Source organism: Bombyx mandarina, chromosome 25, assembly GCF_030267445.1.
Source record: "Bombyx mandarina strain Sakado chromosome 25, ASM3026744v2".
Classification (NCBI taxonomy): Eukaryota; Metazoa; Arthropoda; class Insecta; order Lepidoptera; family Bombycidae; genus Bombyx; species Bombyx mandarina.
In genome coordinates, this window is record NC_143231.1 from 9604964 (window position 1) to 9632844 (window position 27881).

The window sequence follows — 27881 nt, forward strand, 5'->3', positions numbered from 1 at the left end:
GTCGTCATGGCGTAAGAGATATAAGACCCGGTAGATTTGTACCAAGCGGAGCGACCCGATCCTGCATCTTACGTAATAAATTTTCTAGCTAAATACTTAAAACCAGTTTTAAATATCCAGTAGGGATTTGAAGATAATGATTTAAAACTGCTTATAATTAATATCTCGGCAAGGGTTTAAAATCTGAAACGTAATTATAATATTATTATGAACTACATTTAGAGATACTATTAAAATTAAAGTATCAAAGAAAAGTCGTAATCAGCAATTGATTTCTCTCCGTCAAAAAAAAAACAGCTGTTTTTTTTTTTTTTGGATAGTTTTCTATCCCAAAGAAAGAACTTATGGGCTTAATTCCCTTTGCTTTTGCAAGTGAAGACATACAAACGTCAAATTTTGTCAAAAAAATTGAATAAAATAAACTTCAACATAAAGCTTTCACGAGTCGCGAATCCTGCCGTGTTTACGGATAACGGGTAAAATAAACGTGCGTTTCTTTGTTTGGAAAAGTGTATGGAGGTTTCGTGTTAGAGAAGTCAGGGGGTCAGCATTCTTGATGGTGTCAGGAGACGATTCAAATGGTGGCCGATTATCGAGGAAAAATACCAGGTCCCCAAACCGCAAGTCAAAGAAAGGAGATGCAGACCTAGCTAAGGGGTCAACGTTGCGAAATGCTTCGCAACCTTCTGTTCACAAACGGAACCTTTATGTTGTTTCATTTCCTATAATTATTTTATTCAATATTTTACGATCAATTTTATACCAACTATTTTTGATATTCAAATACTTATATACGGCTTCGCATCGGTTCATGAAAAAGCCTCGTAAGATCGGCGAGTGCAACTTAGAAGTTGTAGTGAAAGACGGTATAGTGTCCACAGAGATAGCTCAAGAAGATATGTCTCATCACGTCGGACCAGGCGATCCACTGCTGGCCAAGCAGAAGCATCATCATCGCAAAGCTTTTGAATACATATCGAAAGCTTTGAAGATTGATGAGGAAAACGAAGGCAAGTTTGCATGTCAATAGTATGTTGTTAGATCTTGGGGTGTAATGACTCATTTGCTATGTAATTATAGAGTAATGATTCAGTCCTGAAAAGGGTGCACTTTTTCTTTTTGTGAGTTGGATAACAGCCAAGATTCTATAAATGTTTGTTTTGAAAACTTAACTGTTGGTTATGATATAATTTACACTGCTTGTGTTGGATATAAATATAAACAAAACATTGTAACTCTGACTCATAAATTGAATGGCTTCTTAGTTTTATATAAACACACACATAAGTTATTTGAACTTAGTTAACAAAATTAATATTGTATAAAAACAGGCCAAAAGGAGCTAGCAATAGAACTGTACAAGAAAGGGATTTTTGAATTGGAGCGAGGTATCGCTGTCGACTGCTGGGGAGGTAGAGGAGACGCTTGGCAAAGAGCTCAAAAACTACACGACAAGATGAAAACAAACCTTGGAATGGCTAAGGATCGTTTACATTTCCTTGGTAATAAAATATTGGTATAACTTAAAATCACTGCTTATTCAAGCTATGCAGTCTAAAATGGCTGATTGTATGCATGCAAAGCTTATTATTATTTTTAATATTATTGTGTTTTTTCTTCACTGTATCATGTTAAGTCATTGATGGTTAATGGTTAGATGCATGAAGGTGTAGGTGTTGTAGTCATAATGTAGGTAGATGTTTGACATAAAACTAGACTATCCGTTTTGAGATAAAGTGATGACCTAGTTAGTCCTAACAAAGACTAACACGTGATTATTATCAAGGCTGAACTGAATCAAATAGATTAGATTCATATAAACTGTAGTGTGACAAAGAATCACACCCAGTATTAGTTTTATTAATGAATAGTCAAAATCTGAATTGAAAGGTCATTTGCTCGCATCATGTATCTTCACATTTTTTTAAAAATATTTTGGTACTAAATTTTATATAATCATTGTCTGATAAAACTTAATTGATACCTGTTGCTTAAAAGTACAAAATTATAAAATTTTATAATCTGTATAATACAAATGCTTCAATCGGGCAAGTCTGTATCAATCATTTAACCTAACCATCAATGATTCTCGGAGCTAAAAGTTAATCACTGTTCCAATTTTAATTTATTTGAAATGTATTCCTCGATGTAGCCAACCTAGTCGCCCTAAGTAAACTGGGTGTTGAAAGTGAGCCAGAGAGGAGTGACAAAAAGCCAACTGAATCACCTCTCAAGGTCCGAAAGCCGCTAGAGAAGTCCAAGACAACGTTACTGTCACATACAGAAAATAATTGTGGTCAAACAAAGCCGCCGACAGAAGGTAGAGCAACTCAATGATAATGCTTAGCTTTGTTTGACTTAACTTATTGCAAAAAGTAATGAAAACTAACCAATTATTGAAGAAATAAAGTAATGTAATGTAATTAGAATGCACGAGTATGTGTGTGTTTGCATGAAGATTTGTGATGCTTCCGTAAACAATGCCGCTTGCTTGTATACCCAGTGAACACATTGTCAAAGTAGTTTGTGTAAAATCCAAACCAAAAAAGCATAACCATTATATAATGTTTTATTTTAGTTTTACATTTAATAATACTCATAACTGTATTGCTTTAAATAATGTATATAAATTAGCTATCTCAGTCATTACATTCATGAACATCTCTGACTAATCAAATTTCCGCCATGATTACTGATTGTAAATGTAAATGAACTGTAGTGTATCAATATGTCACATATAATATTTGGTACGCACATAACTAATAAAATAATTATCAAAGTTCTTCTTGAACAATCAAAGCTTCACTCATTTTACTCCATTAATTTATTTCCATTCACTATAATGTTTATAAGGCAAAAAGTAATGATAAAAATATTTAAATTCACATAATCAGCCAATCAACCATTAATGAACGATTCATCTGATTAAAGCTTAAATAGAAAATCAAAATAAATGTAGATGTAAATATAAAAAACATTAGATAAAGGTTAGTCTAAAAATGCATAGTAAGTCAGAGTTCTATAGTCAAGTACACAATTAAAATACAAAATAAACTAATAACATTAAAAAATAACCTCATTTTTTTAATATGATGATGAAATTTCTACTTTAAAAAAAATTAAGGTACATTTATAATCGAATACGTTCTGAACCAGATCTCTCATTAAATAAGTACTATATTATTTTCTGGTACATGTAAACAACGACTCCAGCAACTTGATTTAGTTATTAAAAAGTATATTTGGAAATAACAGAGGTCGTTGCACGATCCTAAGCCATAACAAACTTTGAAATAGGGTTGATCATTTAATCACTTAAATAAATTCCCACTCTCATCGTCGCGACAAATAACCTTTTGCAATGAACCGAAAGTAGATCATCACGCTTCGGGAACGCGGGTGCAAACAGAAGCATTGGAACGTAACGACCATGCATGATCTTTTACGATTGACTTGTATTTCCCTGATGCCACCGATCTATACGATTCAATTAACTATTCACATGACGTATAAACTCTTGTAATAACATGTATTAATTAAAATTAAAATTTTAAATCATAGTTTGAAACTTAAAAAAACACGCCTAATCAAACTAAAATATATATAACTCCACTTGAAATCAATTATATTCGGAATAAAATAGGGTATTTTTTTTTGGCATTCTGCTGTTTCGATCCGCAATATCTGCCAGTGTTTCGGAGATATCATTGTAATGATTCTATAGTTATGGTTCACGTCATTCTGCCAAGATTAGAATATAACTACACAGTAAGAAGATTACAATCTTCTGCATTCAAAGGCTATGCTTTACTTAGAAATTTATAGTAGGTACCTTTTTATTTCGTGATGTTCGAAGAAATAGATTAGAAATATAAAATAGAAGAAGTTAGTGTTTTGTGGTCTAATACGTATTTGTTGTAAGACATTTACATCTATAAGTCTAAAATAATTGTTCGATAGCAAGAAACTTTCATTAGGCTTAAATTATTATTGTATCTTAATAAAGTTGATAAAGCTATTCACATAGCGTGCCTTTGGAACGTTAGTAGGTACCCAACTAATAGTTATATAATTATAATAGATAGGCTTCGTGACACAATAGGCATCAAAAATGTATTGCGAATGAATATCAATTTAATTAAGACGATCGTTCAATATTATTGCAATTGTTTAATTATTTTTAATTTAAATTATCATTAACATTTTTTTTCCTTAAACCAACTGTATAGTCATGACTTTATGAAGTTGTATGTCGGCAATGTGTGTGTTTTTGGTGGACTTGTCTGTTTTGACCACTAATGACGTTACAGCTAATGCAGTTGCGGTCAAAGCAGTTTTTTAATGTTTTCGAGGCATTTATGAAAAAAAAAAAAAAAACAGTCCGGTTCTCTATTATCAATGATGCTTTACTGTACTAAATCAAGCCCTCCCGTTTTATTTTAATCGAGTCTGACACAAGAGGCAGTTGCAGGACGAAAACTGACTACGGCAGGCCGAAGAGTGCCTAGCAGTGGAGGAGGGCCCTTGATGAAATCTCAGACTTTGCCGAGGTCCATGGGCAGATCATCCTCCCAGCCGAACAGCTCTAACGGGGGCTACACACGGTACCCCATGAAGCCTGCGTCTACACCGCCGGCTGTTAAAAGACAATTGTCTGTAAGTAATTTAAACAGATATAACGAAAAGAAAAAAAAAACGTATCTATACTAATATTATAAAGCTGAAGAGTTTGTTTGTTTGAACGCGCTAATCTCAGGAACTACTGGTCCGATTTGAGAAATTCTTTCAGTGTTAGATAGCCAATTTATTGAGGAAGGCTATAGGTTATATAAAATCACGCTAAGACCAATACAAGCAATGTTTAAAAATGGGGGTTATTTTTACCTTTTGAGAGGTGCCGCTACGTGCGCTGCAGAAACGGTTAAAGTTTCGCTAAAATAATGAATGACAGAATTGTTCCTCTTAAAAGATCTAAAAAAAAAAGTCCGCGACAGCATATGTCTATATGTTAAGGTTGGCTCACTATAACGGTTTTTATGCTAACCAAATTTGTTCTAAAATAAAGCATTATTTGTGAACTATACCACGCCAACGAAGTCGCGGGCAAAAGCTAGTCTCTTAATAAAGATATTTATAGATTGCATTATTATGTCCATTTTTTCCGTTGTTTTTTCAATTTCACAAATTACATACATGGCCGTAACATAAGGTCATGGCGAACGAGTTTATTTACAACCAATAATTTTTCTTACATATGCTTTCAAATTAAAAGTTCAATGAGCACAGATAAATAACGCTTAAGAACTTTCACTGTTAACGCCTTGATATGATTCTTAACGAGCGCAAGGCTAATAAAATTAATTATTATTTCCATTTAAACACTAATTTGGATTAATTCAGGCTTGTATTAAATGCGTTCTTGGCGCAGCTGTGTCGCAGCCGTGTCGAAATATTAAATACGTTTTCCTCCTTTTATTTATATGTACGTAGCTTTTTAATATCGTTTGAATCAACTTACGACGTAGAAGGAAAGAAAGTTTTTGAAATACGATCATAAATGAGGATGATTTGTAGGCGGCGGCTTGGCTCTGCCCCTGGCATTGCTGACGTCCATGAGCGACGGTAACCACTCACCATCAGGTGGGCCGTATGATCGTCTGCCTATACGGTAATAAAAACAAAAAGATGAACGTTAATGGTAACAGCATATAATAAAACCGAGAATTGATGGTTGGTCATTTTTGAAAAAAAAACGCAGTCCAATGTTGCCATTTAAAAAAAACATTGCGAGCTAGTTTATTTATTTTCCAGATTAAATAACTACCGAAGGTCATAAACATCCAATGAAACATGAGGTCAAAGTCAATTGCATCGTCTAACGGCCCGTCCCACCCTTCAAACTGGAACGCATGACTGGTTCGCGCCATTTTGGTATACACAATAAACAAACAGTACAGGGATCGCTTATTGTTAGTGAATATTGTGTGTGTTTCATACACTCGTGTCCGTTTTAGAGAGATATCCGTGCAGTTGAAGAAACTCATAAATTAGCGGTTGAATTGTGTTCTAAATTGAATGTGACGTTGCTATTAGTGTGAATGATTTAGCGCGCACTGTAATTCTGAGTACAACTTCAAAGTGCTTGTTTTACAAATAAGATATTTAAATACTTTAAAATTAAATAAACATAAGCATGCATGTTGAAACCTTAAAAATAATTTAAGTAGTTGCATTTCTAAAAAAATCACGCTTAAATAGAAAACAAAAAAATAATTTCATCTTTTTTATTTATTCTGTTGATCGTCTTGCACCTCATTTAGTCGATAATTTTCAATAATTGGGCCTCTCTGAATGACTTTTTCGTGGAATATTTTGCGCCAGCTCAATCTATCCAAGCATCGTGGACATTCGCGTTGAGTGTGGAGCCTATATGGTCCGACCAGCACATTGAATCCTGTTGATATTGGTCAGGATATTAGAGCGAAGTTATAAAATGTATTGTATAGTAATCGATTCTTGATGCATGTGCAAATTTTCAAATTAATCGGACCTCTTGAAGCCTGCGAAAATTGCATTCAAATACACTTTTACAAAAAAAAAAAAAAAAAACATACAATAACAACCTTTCTAAAACACGGTATTTTACAACTCGGGGTCACTCTAACACGAAAAGAAAATTCCCCAAAACCCCAATATTTCATTGTACTTCTACAACACGGTAACGAGATATTTGTTTAAAATTACATTTTTGTTTTTGAAAATTACATTATGCACTATGAACACACAATAAATATATGGGACTATAACTGAAATTTTACTGCTTACTTTTTTAGGTATAATACGTAAAAATTACATACAGTAATAGTTGAGATGTTTCATTCAGAAAAATTATACGATTTCGCACAACACCGCGTTTTGTAGGATAATACTATTTATCGTGTTAAAGGAGGGCTATCTGTACCAAGCCAATATCAGCTTATTAATCTTGTTTACACTTTTATATTATCGAAATGCGTGTTCTAGTTTTAATATTCTTCAAAATCTAACACTCCAAAAAATTTTTTTTAAAGATTCAATTGTTTCGCTCCGATGAATTATTCTAAAGGCCGTGTGCACTTTTAACCCATTTGTCATTTAACATCTTGCGTGAGCATTAACAAAAGCCATTACTAATTCACTTGACTCGCTTCGCAACGATTAGGTAATCTCGCGTCTACTATGTAAATTTTATTCAAATTTAACATGTAAATTTGCAACTCCCCGGTAGATTAGTTAAAAACTGGTTTCTGAACCTAAAATCGAACACTCTATTTTGTTGTATTTTATTTACGATTTTCTTTATTTTCGCGAAACATAGACATAATTAAAACTAAATAGTTTTACGGTTTAATCTCGCCTCTTTTTATTAGCATTATATTATTTACGATGTTTCGAAAATACTTCACATTATTTGTGGTTACGAAGATTAAATCTTAAAAATACATAGATTTAATTATACATCTTCATTATATTCACTCATCTTGACAGTACGAAAAATAAATAAAAATCACAAATTTTGCTAATTTGAATTTGGAATTATCTTCTTTAAAATTTATACTTTTAATGATACCAAAAGCAGCCAGATACAAATAGTACCTATATATAGCCAAAGAGATTTTATTACAAGTTCATACGTACTATAATGCGAAAATACTTTTTCCCCAAGCTATTTATACATATTTTTGTTAGAATAATTAAAAGGTTTTTGGGAGTTAATTTTCCACTTTCCATTTCAGTAACGCGTGTTTACTCTGATTGAATTTACGAAAACTATTATCGATTTGATCTTGCCATTCGAGCGTGGCAAATGTATTCGCTGTCGTTGGCGTTCCATCGTTCGATGCGTCACCGCGACCTCCTTAATTCGTTTTTTTTTTTTAAATTATTTTATAGCTTTCAGACATTTCAATTGAACTTTCGACGAATCCAAAGAGAAATGTATTATGTTTTCGTCTTCTATTGGACGAATTACGTTCTAGTTTCTTTTAAGAGGTCAAATAAATCGTTGACGCGTATCTATTGATGAGACGATCGACACACGAGACGACATTTATAGGAATTGAGCAAATAACGAAAATGTATACTAAAGATTTTTTTATTGCTTAGTTGTTTGGGGCTAGCTCACAGTCCACCTTATGTTAAGTGGTTACTGGATCCCATAGACATGTACAACGTAAATGCCGCCACCCACCTTGAGATATGAGTTCTAAGGTCTCAATCTTAGTATAGTTGCAACGGTTGCCCCGCCCTTCAAACCGAAACGCATTACTGCTTCACGGCAGAAATAGGCGGGGTGGTGGTACCTACTCGTTCCGACTCACAAGAGGTCCTACCACCAGTAATTAGGCAAATTATAATTTTGTGGGTTTGATTTTTATTACACGATGTTATTCCTTCACCGTGAAAATCAATCGTGAACATTAGTTGAGTACGTATTTCATTAGAAAAATTGGTACCCGCCTGCGGGATTCGAACACCGGTGCATCGCTCAACACGAATGCACCGGGCGTCTTATTCTTTAGGCTACGACGACTTCAAAACCTGTGCCAATGCTTTAATTCATCGCTTACTAACACATCATCGCCATTAACCATAAGCAATTCTACCACGCTCATGCTCAGAGCGCGTACCAGGTGCCGGTAAACGGTTCGCCAGTCCGCCGGGCGGTGAGTGGCTCGCAACGCGGAACGCCCACCAGGAGTAGAACTCCGCAGCCCGCGCTAACCGTTCGAGGCGTCGACCCGAAGCTGGTCCAGCTTATACTGGACGAGATAGTCGAAGGAGGACCCAAAGTAAACTGGGACGATATAGCTGGCCAAGAGGTGAGTTTCGTGAAAGTCACCTAAAAGTCTCATCTTACACTATGCTACTCTCTAATTTGGCTATTCGTAAAAATTATTGTTCCCCTATTTGTTAGAAATTGAAACGTATCAATGATACCTCAAGATGTTGATTCATTTTATACAGTTTTAATGAAGATGAAGAAAAAAAACTGTTTCCATTGTTTTTTTTAAGTTCGTCGTTCAATAAAGTCGATTGAGAAATAAACAAGAAAAATATAGTGAACCGTTTTGTATTTATTTAATTAAATACCATATAGGGTCCGCAATCTAAAGCGAATGCAGTTCTTAAACCTCATACAAGGTCATTAACCCTGGCCTGAATTCTAACCAATACATTGCGTGCAGCGCAATAAATACAATTATTTGATCGCGATCTTTTAGTAATTAACGTTTCTAAAATATCAGGTTTATTCGTGGTTTTTTTTCTCTCTTGAAAATAAAATCCGTTAAAATTATAGTTACGGTCTTGAATTTACAATTTGATCTATACTAATATATAAATCTACAGTGGTCTTTACGGATGTTCCGTTATAACTACTGAACCATGCATCCGATTGACTTGAAACTTGGTATCCATGTAGAAAATACATGTACTTAATGGATAGGCTAATATTTATATGAGTGTTGGACCCCCTATAGGAGAAATAATAATATTAATTTTAAATGCCTAGCGAAGCAGGCGGGTACAGCTAGTTATCTATAAAAAGAATTTAACAATAGGCAGCAAAACAAGCATTGCAAGAAATGGTTGTTCTACCTTCGTTGAGGCCCGAACTCTTCACCGGACTCCGATCGCCAGCCCGAGGCTTACTTTTGTTTGGACCTCCAGGAAATGGTGAGTGTAAATTCTACACGCTGTAAGTCGTAATAACATTTAAAACTATAATTAGTCCATTGAAATGTTACAATTTAAGCCCCGAATATTGCATTTTTTAGAGGACGCAATTTTATTTTTGGGACATGTGTCAATAAAAGCTTAACCTCAAGTTTGTGGGGTCGCCACCCTTGTCCCCCGTCCGCCATCTTGGAAAACACTTTTTTCGCGACATCTCAGAAACTATGCATCTTGCAAAAATTTGTAAAGTCATAATTTGTAGCAATTTGTTTTTTGCAAATTTGAAATTACGTCTACACGAAAAAAGGATGATGACAATATTTGTAATTTTCGTTCATAAAAACCCACTGAGTTTCTCGTCGGATCTTCTCAAGGGGTCGCGATCTGATCCGATGGTAGATTCAGCGAAGCACTGGTCTTGCTAAGGCAAGTGTTAGCAAGTCCTCTCAAGTTACACTCCGTGAGCTCACCCTTCCAGCCCGCGCGTAGTCAGAATTGCCCTTAAGACCACTAACGATTAAATGGAGGAAAAATGTCCATTTTTTTTAGCAATTGGTAGTCATTTCTGTTCTTTGTTATTATGTCCTCCGAAATGAATGATAACTGTGATTTCTGATAGTTTTTAGAAAATATTTTTTTTGTCGTTTTGTTTAAGTTAAATTAAAAATTAATTTCGTGTTAATTGATTGTTTTTGTACATAAATGACATCATTGTTCACATATGAGTTTTAATTTAATTCAAAACAGAGATCACATTTCTCTGAAAAAGAAAAAATGTCTTACACGCTCACATAGCATCTTATACATTATATGTATAACACGATTTTAATTTATTACATAGACATGGAATTATTTGATTACTAGAGCTCGTAGACAGCACTAACTTAACCTTGAGGCACGAATCTCAATTATATAGTATAAGTTTTGTCCCACCCTCCAAATCGGAAAGCATTACTGTTCTGCAACAAAAATGCTATCTATCTTCGCTTTCTATCAATTGGTTCATAATCTCTTTGGTTGTCTCAGGCAAGACTCTGCTAGCGCGATGCGTAGCGGCCGAATGCTCAGCGACTTTCTTCTCGATATCCGCCGCGAGTCTGACCAGCAAATACGTGGGCGAAGGCGAGAAGATGGTGAGGGCTCTGTTCCAAGTCGCTAGAGAACTGCAGGTAATAATACACCTCGTTATACAAAACTTTTTTTTTATTGCTTAGATGGGTGGACAAGCTCACAGCCCACCTGGTGTTAAGTTGTTACCGGAGCCCATAGACATCTACAACGTAAATGCGCCATACAACTTGAGATATAAGTTCTAAGGTCTCAGTATAGTAACAACGGCTGCCCCGCCCTTCGAACCGAAACGCATTACTGCTTCACGGCAGATATAGGCGGGGTGGTGGTACCTACCCGTGCGGACTCACAAGAGTTCCTACCATCAGTATGATTTATAAGGCCGTATTGTGTAGCTTCGCGTATTAGGCGCCGCACTGTGTTAATGATTTCAAATAATACACCGGTTTGAAAACCATTTGACATATAAAATTCCGTAAACAATACATATTGAACAGTACATAAAAGCAGTTTGAAATAAATAATAGTTTAAAAAAACTAACAAAATACGCTTTTATAGAAAATCCAACTAAAAAATAGAAAATATAATTTAATAAATTTGAATTAAAACTAGCGTAAGAAAAAATGATGTTATTGTAAAAAAGCGTGGGGTGCATGGTATCAATAGTTTTAAATATTTTATGAAAAGATATGAGTAGAAGGGTTATTTTGATAATATCCTAAAGAGCACCCCACGCTCTTTTACAATAAAATAATTTTTTCTTACACTATTTTTAATTCAAATTTATTAATTTTTTATTATTATTATTTATTTATTTTATTCTTTATTGCCCTTGTAGGCAGACGAGCATACGGCCCACCTGATGGTGAGTGGTTACCGTCGCCCATGGACTTCAGCAATGCCAGGGGCAGAACCAAGCCGCTGCCTACCGCTTAATACTCTCCACAAGCATCGTTTGAAGAAGGACATGTCATAGCGCTGTCTATTTTTTAGTTGGATTTTCTATAAAAGCGTATTTTGTTAGTTTTTTTACACCATTATTTATTTATCAAAATCATGTTCAAAGATTCCGTTACAAACATACGAATATACACACGTTTGAAGCTAATAAAAGCGTATTAAAAATCATTCTTCACTTGCTTATCGGTTCACAGCCTTCAATAATATTCGTGGACGAGGTAGACTCGCTGCTGTGCGAGAGATCGTCCGGCGAGCACGAGGCGTCTCGGCGGCTGAAGACGGAGTTCCTGGTGGAGTTCGACGGTCTCCCGGCGGCCGGAGCCGACAGACTCATTGTGATGGCCGCCACCAACCGACCTCAGGAACTGGATGAGGCTGCGTTGAGGTAAAAAAAAACGGTTATCTGTAAAATCGGTTTACTGACGATAGTTGAACGTGACAACGTCATAAGAAATTACTGATGGAATGGTTTCATTTTTCAATTATTGCAATTATCGTTGCTATAAACAATTAACACCACATTCACTTTTCACTGAACTTCATACTTGACGAAAACATGTAAATGTATTATTGTATAGCAGCTGTCCACGCGGATGCATCGCTCACTCAAGTAGGAGAGAGACAGATGTCGAACGCTGCCGAACGCGGAGGCCGATTGTGCCTCTTTGTCGCTCGTTGCGAGCTCTCGCTTGCACTTCAAGCCTTAAATGGAATGCCTCAGAGCGAGGTAACGCCGCATGAGTCATGTTTTTTCGTGCGTGCAGCTGGCTCTATCGAATTATAAGACGTTGTCACGTCAATAATAACGACTTAGTTTTAATAAATCAATTTAATGATAATGTGGATCTCGTTCTCAACTATTCTCCTACAGAACTCTTTAAAGCCAAAACCCATAGCTCTCGACTGTGATCTGTTTTTTTTTTAAACCTTAAATATGCCATATCAATAATTCACGTATTGGAACAGAAAAATGAAATAATAAATAACTTTTCCATTTGGTGATTATTGGTACACTGCTGCGGTGGACAGTATTTATAATAACATGAAAATTGATATTGCAACTAATTTGTCTTCTTGAAAAATCCTAATCCAAATTAAGAGTATAATACGTATAAGAGTACTAAATTACATTTAGAATTTCGAACGCAGTCTTATAATGTGGCGTAATATAACATTGTGAACATAGTCTTCAATTGGGTGTTATGGATATCGTTGTTGCAGACGGTTCCCGAAGCGCGTGTACGTGTCGCTGCCGGACGCGCGGGTGCGGGCGGCGCTGGTGCGCGGCGTGCTGGCCCGCGGCGCCGCGCAGACCGAGCTCGCGGACGACGAGCTGGTGCGCCTCGCCGCGCTCACCGACGGCTACTCCGGCAGCGACCTCACCGCGCTCTGCAGGGACGCCGCGCTCGGGCCCATCCGAGGTGCGTGCGCCCGCCCACCACAACACGACCTACACGTGACCTCTATAACACGAACTCTTTTTTACTTGTGGTAGGACCTCTTGTGAATCCGCACGGTTAGGTACCACCACCCTACCTATTTCTGCAGTGAAGCAGTACAGCCGTTGTAACTATACTGAGACCTTAGAACTTATATATCTCAAGGTGGGTGGCGCATTAATGCCTATGGACTCCAGTAACCACTTAACACAAGGTGGGCTGTGAGCTCATCCACACGTTTTTCATAAACATGTCTATAATATTCTAAATCTTTATTAAATGAGAGCATATAAAATAGAAAAAAAGAGATACAAATACATCTTCCATCTTTATTCAGTTGTCATCGTAAAATGAAGTCTTACGAGCATCGTGAAAGTGCTACTGTACTGTAAAATCTGTGGTAAGGTTTTATAAGGCTTCGTTTCTTTACAGAGCTAGATCCCGAGGAAGTGAAATGTCTGGACCTGTCATTGGTCCGGAGCATTACCTTCCAAGATTTCCTAGATTCGCTGAAAAGGATCCGACCTTCTGTGTCTCCGCACAGCCTCGTCGCGTACGAGAAATGGTCCGTGCAATATGGCGATTTGGGATTTTGAATTTTTATTGAGGGTAGTTGAGGTATGATATTGCTTGTATGATAACTTTATATCAGAGGCTCTTCTTCTTCTGGTTTTTTCCTATTACCCTCTGCTAGGGTGTAGGGCTCGAAACAAATCCTTCTATTTACATCGGCCTTATATCAGAGGCAGCTTTACCTATTACAGGTAGTAAGTACGTTTAACGTTCCGTTTTAACCGCACGCTCACTAGATGGCGCTAGGGTAACTATCGGCAGTTGCATGAACAAGCGACGCCTTTGCGTTACATTATTGGTGTTTTTAATTTTTATCATGTTTGTTTACTTAGTATAAATTTTAATAGTCTTTTCTTAATTACCAATAATAAGCAAACAACGAAGTTACATGATGTTAAGCGGTTGCACATAGAACTAACACCGTGAATACGTTCGGACTTCTTATACACAATTTAACGCCTCCCATGGGGTAAATCGACGACCTATTGAGATTTGCGGGGATCCGTTGAATGCAAACAGCGCAGGACCGTTGTGCCCAGTTGTGGCGAGGCTTGGGAGAGCCCCATGTCCCAGCAGTGGACGTCTGTGGGCTTAGAGATAGATAAATAGATATAGCACAGCGGTCGGGGAGCTTTTTGAATAATTACTCCAAAATATTTTTGTGTAAGTGGCGAAGAACAAAAAAACGAAATCGCTTTTTTTAGCATCTTTCATAGACACCATGATAATTTTGAAAAAAATATAATTTTTTTTCGTTTCATTTCATATCGTTTGATCGAGTTTGAAATCACAACGATTCTAAAGAAGTTTCACTTCAATATATACTTTTTACTCACAAAAGTTTCATGTTTACCCCCCAAAATTTACTCCATTTGGGGTAATTTACTCCGGTTCCCCGACCGCTGATATAGCACTACGGCTGTCTCATCCTTTAACCCGAGAAATTTCTTTGCGACCAAAATACGCAAGCGGTACTATGCGGGCACTGTCAAATGTGCCTAATGATAAAATATTTCGTAATAAAATACTCGTATTCGTTATGTTAATGTTTTGATTGTTCCCACACAGATATTGGCTACGAATATAAGCGGAGCGCCCGGTCGTGAGATGTCGGAGACAGTTCTTCGGCGCGACCACGCGGCGGGAGTTCGCCCCCGACACGCGAATGCGTCGCAATCCACAAAACGTCGCTCAAATGTTAACTCGAATCTCATGTTTTATTTCCATATTTAAAAATTTACAATTTAAAACGGATGCCGATTCTGTTCGATGACATGCTTTGAATTAAATAAATATTATGAAATTAATTTAAAAAATAATAATAATTAATAAACGATAATATTCGTGTCTAGTCAGTAATGTTTTGGTTTATACTAATGAATTAATGTTGTTTTAATTTTAACTTGCCATTATATTTTAAATTATTAATAGAAATGAAATTAAATTAAATAACTAACTTCAATAGCACACGTGATTCTCTAAAAAAATACTTAACTTTGAGTCCCATTCGTTTTTCACTAATATATTACTGAATAGCATCTTAGTCAATTATATGCGCTGTTGTTATTCTATACAACTGTAGTTCTTAATAAATCCATAACTTCCCAAACTTATAAGGCGGAATATAAACCGGATAACTTAAGAAGTAGCTTTCGATGTTGTATAAATCTTAAATGGACGCTTGCGCGCCGCTTTGATTCTTAATTATGTCGGCTTATATTCCCGTTATTACCCGTCCAAAGTCAAGAGGATATTGTAAGATTAATCTCGAATGCGTTATGCTAATGTGTGCTTTGGTGTTTCATCCTTTTGGCTAAATTGACGCGGCTAAACTATGCGTAAAGCTTTTCCAATTATTAGAATTGTATGTAAACAAAAACCCCAGTGTTGCTCATAATTATAACGAACGTGAACAAATCACAGATATTGTTACAGTTGTACAAATTTCGTTAACCATTTTGTTTTTAAGATTGCGTAACGTATAATCCAGTGTTTATGAAATTTAATTTTAAATATTTTTATCGACAGCCCTAGCCTTGTTTTTTTTTAAATCGTCTAATTCTTATATTTCTTTCTAACGTTTTGTCATCTTTCCTTAGATCGTAATAGACAAAAAAAAACTCGTACAACGCAAAAGGGTTGTCTTATTAGATGTTTATTAGATTTAGATGTTGCGTAGAAACACTGCCCAGTGTTAGAAAGTTGTTTTTTGTTTAGGTAAAAATGCGTTTATATTTTGATCCTGCGACGAAAACTAAATACAAATGTACTTCAAACTTAGTACGAATGTTGGCATTTATAATGCATTTTAGGGTTGCTAGATTCACGGTTTCAGATTGATACGTTTTTGTCGCACTATAGATAATCCTAATTCGTAATTGTTGGCAAAGTATGTACTTAATCTAATTATGTTGACTTGATTTTAATAATGATTATCGTGGTTTTATTATGCGTTATTAAATTATATAGTTTCGATACAGAGGTTGCAGTTCTTATAGCATATTTTAGATTGTTGTTTAATAGCCATTTCCCCATAAATAAACACTCGTTAATCTATATCTCTTATCGATAGTTTTATCGATATAGATTTCGTTAACGAATTTTGTAACACGAGTCTTGAGTAAGTCGAATGATGCTCAATTTGACGAGCTAATAATACATAATATATTTTCATAAAGGTTTGATAAAAGTAATTATATGTCTTCGAATTAATATATAATTTATTTTGGACCAGAATGTTTAATATGGTGTCGATATTGTGTGCCATTTAAATAATATGCGGAGTCACTAAAATCCGGACCATTAATGGGATTATAAATATCTTTCTTAAATCGATTATATATAAGCAATCGACGCATACGGATCATCCATATTCGAATAATCAGTAGATTTAATGTCATTTTAGTAATTATGTAATTTATATTTTTATAACTAATCGAAAAATGTATAACGAATTCATTGGAAATATTGGCTTTTGGATGTTTTATCTTTCTATACAACAATGAACATTCAAGTATCGCACTTAAATTTATATGTCTCAACTATATAAATATAGTTAAAATGCATTTTTAGTACCTAACCATTATCATAGTGAAATAGAAGTTTGATGAAATAATATAAATCCATTAATCAGTTGAACTATTAGTTATCAATTGCTTAAACCTTAGATAATTAATGGATTCATTATGGTTATTATAAAATTTATCGTAGTTTGTAGACGCGATAGTGTTGTGACGCGTTGTCACTTAGATACGCGTCAACTATTAATTTTTCTGACGCGTTAAATTTTGTCAATAAATTGTTTCGTTGAATGAATATTTGTCGTCCTCGTGGCAAACTCGATCCTCTTAACTTGCCACCGTATAACCTGACTTCAACATCAGATATTGTTTAAAGTATTAACATCGAGGAGTGGTAGGCTATTTGGTTTAATCGACATTTTTGTAACTACAGAAAATTTGGAAAAAATATCATAGCACAAAGAAACTTCTTGAGCTATTCGAATGGAGTAAAATTAATTGAAGCTCAATTAAAAACATCGAACTGTTGATGCTTAATAACATATTCCTTCACCGTGGAAATCAATCGTGAACATTTGTTGAGTACGTATTTCATTAGAAAAATTGGTACCCGTCTGAGATTCGAACACCGGTGCATCGCTCAACACGAATGCACCGGATTTCCTATCCTTTAGGCCACGACGACGACAAAGTGTTGAACTCCCTAATAATAGTATCAATAAATAGTAATGTTAATTTTAAAGGCCCAGCGAAGCGGGCGAGTACGGTTAGTACCAAATAAAACGGGCCTTTAGCTACAAAGATAAATGTCGCTTAAAACAAATAACTTTTTACCCCTCGACATGCACTATTTTTGTTTGGAACGAACTCGCTTATTGACTGAGGTCAAAGTCGAGAATACGATAATTAACTTGCCATTATAATAATATAGTTTCGTTCGAACTTATTGAACAAGGATGTGTAATTAATAAATAAAATCGATAGTTCGTTAACTAACTTCCTAAAAAGACAGCGACTTGTAGTAGTGTTGTTAAAAGAATTAGATAGAGTATTGTAGTGTAGTTAAATTTTAAATTAATAGCTTTTTTTAGGATTAATTGAAATGATAAAAAAAAAATGTGGCGTAGTTACGTAGGTACTCGATTGTATAAATTTTTGAGTTTTCGTTAAGTTTTATGAAATTTTTTACAAACTTTTGTACAATTGAATATGCAATTTCGAAAAGGCCACATGTCGCATATTTTGTCAAATACGTTTTTTCATAATATACATGTAGTTTTGAGGCTTAAAATGGGTGTAGTAGCATTTTATAATAATTCCAGTAATTTTCAATTGCTAATTAACACTAAAATACACCTAAAAAGTTAATATTTTAAATTTTACACTGCTTTAGAAAATAATATTTTTTTTTTCATTTCCTGAACATTTTACATTTTCAGAGATGTGCCCTTTTCGAAATTGCATATTCAATTAAAAATTCTTATTATAGATTAGTAAATTGATCAGCGAATGAAATAAACGTAACTGGTTTGGTTTTATGAATTTATATTTTGAATTTGTTCTAATTACGTCACAATTTATTGTATAGATATTTAAATGGTGTTACCCATTCCTTGTAATTATTAGTCTGATGTAGCAGTTAGTTACATTTTGCTTCTCATATAGAATTTTTTTTTAACTGTTTGGAGCTTGTCATGCAATAAATGAACTTGCTCACGTAGAATTAATAGATACATAGAGTAGATAGAACATAATTGAGGATGATTGATTTCTCTGGACCGGTTTTCGTTGCAAAAATTACTTGTATATAGAATTAGCTTGAAATTGAAATTAAGGCTTGTATCGAAGATGATTTTCTAAGGATTTCCCTTTACTGGTGGTAGGACCTCTTGTGAGTCCGCGCGGGTGGGTACCACCACCCTGCCCATTTCTGCCGTGAAGCATTAATGCGTTTCGGTTTGAAGGGTGGGGCAGCCATTTTAACTATACTCGATACCTTATAACTTGTATCTCAAGGTGGGTGGCGCATTTACGTTGTGGATGTCTATGGGCTCCAGTAACCACTTAACACCAGGTGGGCTGTGAGCTCGTCCACCCATCTAAGCAATAAAAAAAAAGTAATTAACATCCGAGAGTTAATAAAACATTATCTTATTATTAACATTATCTTTGATCGATTTCAAGCGTAATTTTGTGGACAGTATTGAAATTGCATGATAATTCCAAACGTTAATGCAGGAGGCGAGTGTGCGGTGAAATAACAAAAATTGTAAACGAAGTTGTGATTTTATAATATCCAAACGTTTTGGTTGTGGTTTTTTTTTTTTTTTTTGAAATGTTTTTTCACTTGTCGTGTTTTTTTTCTAATGTTTACCTAACGTTTCGTGTGTTAAATTTCCCCGGTTTTCGGGAGTTGTGTGGTTTTGCAGTAACACGTCGTTTGGATAATGCACAGGTTTTTTTTCTTCCAATAAAGTTGCAATTACCAATTAAAACAAAACACACCGCGAATAATAAAGAGTAACAAAATTTGTTACAGTAATTAATTTGTCTAGCGTGACTAATACGCCATTTATGCACTCGTTAAATATCTTTGTCCAATGTTTTTTTCTGTAAAAAAAGAATAATTATGGTTTCACAAAAATGTTTTATTATATGTATACATATATGCATTACACGTATTTTTTTGAACAAACACTTTTTAAATTTGATACTATATTCATGTTGCTTAGTGATTTTTCTTCAACGATACTAACAATACAAACTTTACTAAAATAATTTTTCAATGGTTGGTTTAGTTTCCTGACTTTTTTATATATTTTTTAAACACTTATTCCCTAGTTCCCTAAAACTGCGCAAATATACCATATAACTTGGACAAAGATATTTCTTAGTGGCATGACTTAAACGCCAAATAGCTTTCATCAAGCTCAGACGCTGCTATTATTTAATTATTGAAACAGATATGATAAATTCTTGTTACAAAAGACATACAGGATTGCTTTCGAATTCCATATTACGTATACGTATTCTATAAAGTAATCCATTTCTGTGATATGGATAAAAAGGCTTTATTCTCTTCGTATATGTCTGAAAATAATGAAAAACTTACAGTTTGTTACTTGATGCTGTAACAAAAAATTCAATAACGCAATAAGGTGAGGTGCTAATTAAACAGGTTTGTTAGCTCTAATTGGCTTCCTTAATTTTTTCGTAAACAAGACCTGGCGGTCATGATGCGGGAAACAATAAAAGAACAATAACAATTTTCGTCAAAAAACTTTGTATTGTAACGAACATCTTAAGAAAGAGAAAAACAATTTGACTGATTATTACATTGAATTTTTCAATCGTTATTAACATATTTCAGTGGATACGGAAAAGAAAACGTAATATTAATTAACTATACATTTTTAATATGAAACAAATTATGGAAGTTATTTGATTAAAATAACTTTAATCGGAATAGGCCTTTTCATGCTGTACATATTATTTTCAATAAAGCTCCGATTACATTTAAAATTGACAGGGTTGACAATCTATTCTATAGTATTAATATAAATATGAAAATAACTCGTTTGTCTGTTGCGTTTTTACAACTCAGACCATTTTCGTAATTCGATAAGGAAATAGCTTTGTCTATGCGCACAGTACTACCAACGAAACAAGACAAGCAAGCGCATAGACAAGCTTTGATAATTTATAATTGACACTGGTGGTAGGACCTCTTGTGAGTCCGCATGGGTAGGTACCAACACCCTACCTATTTCTGCCGTGAAGCAGTAATGCGTTTCGGTTTGAAGGGTGGGGCAGCCGCTGTAACTATACTTGAGACCTTAGAACTTATATTTCAAGGTGGGTGGCGCATTTACGTCGTAGATGTCTATGGGCTCCAGTAGCGCCTTAACAACAGGTGGGCTGTAAGCTCGTCCACCCATCTAAGCAATAAAAAAAAATCACTACTGAGAATGGGTCTTCCCCAAGGCGACGTAAAGTGATTACACGCAGCTCTGAACGAAAACTTAATTAGACAGATAAAAGTTTACCCGCGTCGATTTGAGCTTATTCTGTCTAAAATGACATATGAGTATGAAAAGGTCTATTGAATAATTGAAATTCTAAAATGCGGTTGTAATTGTTTTGTATTCGTTCGCCTTTATGCTATTATATATTATTTAAGCGCACGAATTTATCTACATGACTAATGTTTTTAATCTTAAGAAATCGTTGAGCGTTACAGGAATATAAAATGTGGTTTCCCAAAATAATTGTTGTAGAATTTGTATTAATTGGCAATTTTTACCGGAGTCTCCTGTTTATGTGTTAACAAGAGATGTTCGTGTTTGTAAAATACAAATAGATAATCTAAATATATCAGGGATTCCCAAATTGTTTTGGGTAAGAGACCCCTTTTTTAAAATGCTATCACCCGTCTTTTTCTTGTTCATACAAAATGCTTACCAATTTAAGAACTTTGCTATGTTATCGAGTGAGAATCTGAAATTGGGAATCCCGATCTATATCCTATAATAGTAATTGTACAACAATAAAGACGCCTGATGGAAAATGAACAACAATATGACGCATAATAAAAAGGCCAATTAAAACGCTATGTATGTGTGGGAATCACTTTTTTAATGTATTTTTCGTAATTTTCGTGAACTAAGCACACTTTTGCCTAAATATCGTGAATATTATACATTACGCATATGTGATACACGGTTTATAAATAAACAATTAATTTGTGAATAGTGTTTTCATTCGTTTCGAACTCTATTCAACACGGCGAAATACGAATACGAACAGCGGAGTATCTGTAAAAGAAAAATGTCTTAGTATTTCACTTTTTCATTCTCCAACCGCTGCTGCAAAGGAATGGTTCATTCCAGTTTTAAATCTATTATATACCTACCATGTATAAGTAGGGTAGGTTGGTAATTTGAAGGATAAATACGGTAGACAGTAGTTTAATTATCTATGGTATGTCCATACTAATACCATCCAAGTTGGATAGCGCCATTAACGTCGTGGTCACTGTGGTTTGTATATCTCATAGCCCATAAGCTCCAGTAACTGATTAATACTCCGTATTTTTTTTTGCGGTAATGCAAAAAGTGAACTTATGCGAATTATTTTTATATTGTTAGTTTAGTGCCTAGTTTTTTGCCTATTTGGAAGTGCACAAGCAGGAGAAAGTGAAACAAAATGGCTAGACGTGCCCATTGAAGTTTATAAGTCCATGGAAATCTCTGCTATTTCACACCATTTTACTGGTACATTATTTCAGTCTATCTCCTATTTCGTTTTATTCTATAATATTTCAATTCGTTCAATATGATCTCTCAATTTATCTAATCAATCTCAATACAGCAAAATATGTAATCGTAAATGAAGATTTTTTATTTTTATATTGCCTAGATGGGTGGACGAGCTCACAGCCCACCTGGTGTTAAGTGGTTACTAGAGTCCATAGACATCTACAACGTAAATGCGCCACCCACCTTGAGATATAAGTTCTAAGGTCTCAGTATAGTTATAACGGCTGCCTCGCCCTTCAAACCGAAACGCATTACTGCTTCACGGCAGAAATAGGCAGGGCTGTGGTACCTACCCGTGCGGACTCACAAGAGATCCTACCACCAGTAAAAAGTATGTAAAGTCGACGCTGGCATCGCAAGAAGCTGATTAACTTAATATACAAAAGAAGAACACAAGAGAATCTTAGTAGAAATCACGCCATGTTTCTTCGATTCCCACTTTTTTAATTCCCATTTACGAAAATCAAACTTAATTATACCAGACGCGAATTATAATTTGGAATTAACGTTACAGTGCCATCTGCTGGAATTGCTAGTGAGTAATTAGATTTGTCTGATTTTAATGTAATTATATACTAACAGCCACAAAAGTAGGCCTCGATAGCGCAATGTAATGACCCGCCTTGAATATTATAGGCCTTTTCATTCGTTCCATTGTAATTATGAGAACCTTCCTGAAGCGGATGTCCTGTTCATGCCAGGGAGATTGATACAGCGTCTCACGCAATTCCTCACCCTAAAATGTTTATTAAATATAATAATAATGTGCAAAATTATTTGCCGTTTTTTAACGTGTATGCAAAAATCTTTTATATTAGGTTAGTACACATAAACTTAAAATCGCTTTCACCGATGACTCGTTCAGTCAGACGTTCTTCAGGTTGCCACAAATCTGGGTATATTGTGGACCGCGCATTCGCCCCTTCTATCTTGCCCGGATTTTGCTCCAGGTAAAGCTCTAAGATTCGGGAGAAATCAGTAGAATCATTTAGTAGCTGCTTTAAGCCATCTTCGACGGGGAAGGAGTCACATATGCACATATAACGCACGACCTTTCCCTAAATTCGTGGATCTTGGAGGAGTTTTGCACCTGAGCCCAAAAAAACCACCATCAATGTATGTTAGGCAGCAGACGAGCAGTGTGAAGAGTTCATTTACTGTAGAACTCCGTAGGTACCGTTGTCATAAGTTAGCCCCGAAATTAGGAAGTTTCTCAAAAATTTATAATTAAAAAAAATATTTAGTGTATATATTGTGCAAGTAGGTACTTACTCGAATCGTTAGCTCATGCCCACACCAACAGTACTGGAATAGTTGGGAGAGCATCGTCACTAAATATGTCAACATTGAATAAAATTGAAGACTGTTGCTGTCTACCTAAGAATACGAAAATATACACAAATCATTAGACGTATATAAAAATCATTAGATAGTCTTCGTATATATGTATAAAATAACAATGAAATGTGTTACCTAAATATCATTCCTGAAAACACGAACCCTTAACACTCGTTAATCGCTAATTTAATGAAAATACCATTAATGTTGGTCGCGCTCCGTGTACTTTTGATCGTTAAATAACATCACTCAAATATTTTTTTCAACACAATCTTACTTAAGCACTATTACGTTAGTAATCATCAACTTCCATCTTTCTTCGTTATTAGTTACAGTTTTAAAACAACCTGTATTATGGTGTCAAAAGTATAGTCACATCTACCTAACTTTGTTTACTTTTAAGTACATATGAGTCGTCTATTATCAAAGGTGGCAATCTGTGCATTTGGACAAAAAAAAATTATTGATATGTCAATACAGATTGATTTGAATATAATCGTCTCCTTCAAAGAATACAGTTCAAAACCTGCATTAAATAAAGGTTAATAGTCAACCTGTTATTTATCTAAGATGTCGTTCAGAAGAGTTTTGTGATTGCCAATGGAATACAAAGTCAATAATTCGTTTTTTGATTTACCAATAATTGTCCAAAAGTCACATTGCCGGCTTTGATAATAGTCGACTCATATATAATATGTTGTATATTATTGTAGTTTACAAAATTTTGCTAAATAGGTATGTCACGTTACTTTGAGTTCGCGGCCCCCCGGCATCTTGCTAGCATTATCATCATCGTATCCTCTTACGGAGGTGCCCCGTGCCAGTTTACTAGCCCTACCACCCTATGACTGCGCCACTGCTACACAGGTACCTAATCAATCACCATTTGGTGTATAACCTATATAGTCGGTAGTACCCAAGTTAGCCACAATTTATTATGACCTAATCACGGTATGAAAACTGAATGATTAAATACAATGAAGACCAATTCACATAGTACATTTTAAACAGAGTATTTTGTCTTAACTTACGATAGCAATACGAAATCCAATGTTGCAAATAATCAAAACCGATCCACTGAGTTGAAAAAATATGTTTGCGTGATACGTTTTTTCTGTTAGTTCAATGAATCTGGAATAGCATTGTTTAAAAAATACATTTGCACATTTTAAGGTCACTCTCAAAACTCAAATCTTCTCTCAATCTCAAAACAGATTACGTCTAATTACCTCACTACGCTTTGATAGCGGCGCACGCATTCAACTAATAGCTCATAATTAAAATTGAGCACTGCTTGCCTTTGCATCGGTTGCTGATCGAGGGGCCGACTTTTCACCTAAAATTAAAATATATTTAGGATGCTTTTCTTTTTTTATTGCCCTTGTAGGCAGACGAGCATACGGCCCACCTGGTGGTGAGTGGTTACCGTCGCCCATGGACTTCAGCAATGCCGGAGGCAGAGCCAAGCCGCTGCCTACCGCTTAATACTCCCCACAAGCCTCGTTTGAAGAAAGACATGTCATAGCGCTCGGGAAACACCGTGGAGGGGAGCTCATTCCATAGCCGGATGGTACGTGGCAAAAAAGTCCTCTCGAAACGCACTGTGGATGACCGCAGTGGCTCCAGGTAGTATGGATGAAACTCTACACCGGTGGCGGGCGGTGCGATGGTAAAAACGAGATGCCGGTATCATCCCGAACAATTCTCAGAGGTCATGCTACAACTTTTTTAGTTAAATTATTTCGTTTCGTTTCAAAATTCACCTTGCCAATTTTATCCATAATAATCTCCAGTTGGGCACATCCGAACATGATCATCGAAAGTGGTACGCTGTCGACACCAATAAAAAGAAACGCACTTATGTAAATCGTAATCATTTGGTAAAGATATCCCAATTCATAGTGAGGCGATACGCCGGTCGAAGCAGGCATCCTGAAATTAATTAAAATCTTACAATAGCTCTTTCGCACATCCTTTTCTAAGCGAGGCTTCAAAAGACCTCAGGATTTTCGCAATGGCTCTCCTACATTGTATCTTACAGTATCTCGAATGATTAAAAAAGAAAGTTCTAAACTGATGAAGCATATTACCATAGCCGGGAACCGTTAATCAAATAGTTAACTTCGTTAATCGTTAATCCCATACAAAAAAAGTTAGTTTCGTTAAACGTTAAAGGGTTTCGGAAGAATTAACGCAAGTTAACGTTAATCGTTAATCCGTTAATATGTGTAAAATTGCATCTTTATATCGTTGCGTCAGTGTACATAAAAATCGGTTGTCTGTAAAGTCGCTTTACTGACGATAGTTGAACGTGGCAACGTCATAAGAAAATACTGAAGGAATTGTTTCATTTTTCAAAAGAAAAATTTAATTTTATTTGTTTGATAGAAATTTTTTATGGACAATTGACACCACATTCACTTTTCACTGAACTTCATACTTGACGAAAACATGACGTAAATTTATTATTGTATTGCAGCTGTACACGCGGATGCATCGCTCACTCAAGTAGGAGAGAGACAGACGTCGAACGCTGCCGAACGCGGAGGCCGATTGTGCCTCTTTGCGCTCGTTGCGCGCTCTCGCTTGCACTTCAAGCCTTAAAAGGAACGCCTCAGAGCGAGGTAACGCCGCATGATGTTTTTTCGTGCGTGCAGCCGGCTCCATCGAATTATAAGACGTTGTCACGTCAAAAACTTGTTGGGTTAAGTTCTGGAAGTTAACAGGTTAGGAACAAAACAAAATACTTGTATAATTCAAATGAGTAATTTAATCGTCGGGCATAAGGTGTATATTCCCCTTCACGAACAATAACATGTTGAAGTTCTCGTCTGATAACGAGGCTCGTTTTGGTGTTAAAATGTCTTTACCCGTGGAAAAAATCCTCCCGATCCATTAACGGTGCTTTTAGCACCGACCATCGCCCTCGTCGAACCCGTCGCTTGCGACGAAGGGCTTTTAAAAGTTAACTTAAAAGTTAATCCGTTAGTCAAAATGTTAACTTCGTTAATTAACGATTAACGAATTGACGAGTTAATGCCCAGCTATGCATATTACTATGGGTAGCTAAAAATGTTAACACTATATTTGCGTTGAAGTTTATTTTACTTTCTTACCAAATTTTAAAAGGCAGCATTTTACTGCTAATGTCAAGTAATGGGATAACCGCCCACAGCGAACATGTTGTAACAGCGTTTACCAAAAAGAACATGCACAGACGCTTTATTTTACGAGCTTTCAAAATTAATATCCTGAAAACAATTGAAATAATTTGAGGTTATACATTTAGACTGTTGTTTATTGTTATGTAGGGATTGTTGGTGGCCCATTCCGTCTTCACCGAGAAATGTGGGCGAGCGTAGACTCAGTCAGGAGGAGTGGGATTTGTTAACAGCCGCCCGAGCACCTCCGAAGGCGACCTGATAACTCAAGGGCATCTATCTGCTTTGCGAATGCATCACTACCAGATCTGAATCTCTGGACTTCCACAAATAATTCAAGACCAAAATTAGCCAAATTGGCCCAGACGCTCTCGAGTGTTAGCCAGACTAACGAGCAGCAATTCATTTTTATATACATAGATAGATCTCCGTTAGCTTTAAAACAAAACTTTAAATATTGTGGTTAATTATCAACCGAAACCAGCAATTTTTCCATAGGAAAATTTATCATTGTCATTGAATGGAACGTTTACAGGACTCCAAAATTGGGCGCTTAGTGCATGCCATACTCTGAAAAGGATGCATTATCAAATGTATTAAGATAGAAACTAGAGGGTCGGCCAGTCTTCAGCTCTGATCAGGTCAGACTTGTCATGCTTGGGTGACATTTTTGTGTGAACTTAGTATAAACCGCATCAAACTAAATTCAGAGCGCGTATATCTCTATTTTAAACACTTACTTTTCATGCAATTCAGTTTGGGCTGAAAATATTTCGCTTTCTATTAAACCCAATAGGATCACAAAATTGTTTGTCTTACTGATAAATGATGTAATTTTATAACAAACCGAGGCTTGAGTGAACAACAAAATAGAAGCTTCAGAAACTTCGGCCATATCTCCCCAGACATTCACAATGTAAATTATTTCAAATATGAGAAATAAATACTGTGTCGTCATGATAAACGCCATATAAACTTTCAGTGGGATTGGTTTTTCAAATGAACGCCACATAGCGAAGAAGTTAAGTATTCTTTTGGTTCGATCAAGGAATAGATCTGTACTATTGCCCGTCATTGTTGTTATTATATTCCAAAAAATTTTCTACACTTGACTAACAATTAAATGTGATTTAAAAGATAAAACTTCCAGTCTTGTAGAATTCATCGAAATTATTGAAACGTATTTAATAACAATAAAAAAATACTCTTTAACAATTACTATTCTTTCTCAACGTCAACTGAAGTTATCGGAGAATAACATAGACTGGGAGCTCAACATTGTT

General features: G+C 35.5%; 2 protein-coding genes across 5 annotated transcripts; one reads left to right on the forward strand and one right to left on the reverse strand.

The window, feature by feature from the left end:
• The first annotated feature begins 214 nt into the window (after positions 1 to 214).
• Positions 215 to 21530, forward strand: spas (spastin). Of its 4 annotated transcripts, none has more exons than XM_028178954.2 (11): positions 215 to 1010; positions 1332 to 1502; positions 2153 to 2320; positions 4466 to 4656; positions 8661 to 8861; positions 9603 to 9717; positions 10744 to 10886; positions 11944 to 12134; positions 12971 to 13170; positions 13621 to 13806; positions 14830 to 21530. In XM_028178954.2, exons 1-10 carry the CDS (start codon positions 557 to 559, stop codon positions 13782 to 13784), a joined length of 1998 nt encoding a protein of 665 aa, XP_028034755.1. In that variant the 5' UTR covers positions 215 to 556; the 3' UTR covers positions 13785 to 13806; positions 14830 to 21530. The 4 variants fall into 4 exon arrangements, with proteins under 4 accessions (XP_028034755.1, XP_028034756.1, XP_089594660.1 ...); XM_028178955.2 differs by having other exon boundaries at positions 217 to 1010; positions 8673 to 8861; XM_089738534.1 differs by having other exon boundaries at positions 217 to 1010; positions 4472 to 4656.
• Positions 19555 to 27880, reverse strand: Or-41 (olfactory receptor 41). Its single transcript, XM_028178927.2, has 8 exons — positions 27339 to 27880; positions 26554 to 26688; positions 25201 to 25369; positions 24667 to 24773; positions 24469 to 24568; positions 23372 to 23476; positions 22680 to 22835; positions 19555 to 21595 (listed from the first exon to the last, which is right to left on the reverse strand). Exons 1-8 carry the CDS (start codon positions 27671 to 27673, stop codon positions 21539 to 21541), a joined length of 1164 nt encoding a protein of 387 aa, XP_028034728.2. The 5' UTR covers positions 27674 to 27880; the 3' UTR covers positions 19555 to 21538.
• Position 27881: the final 1 nt, after the last annotated feature.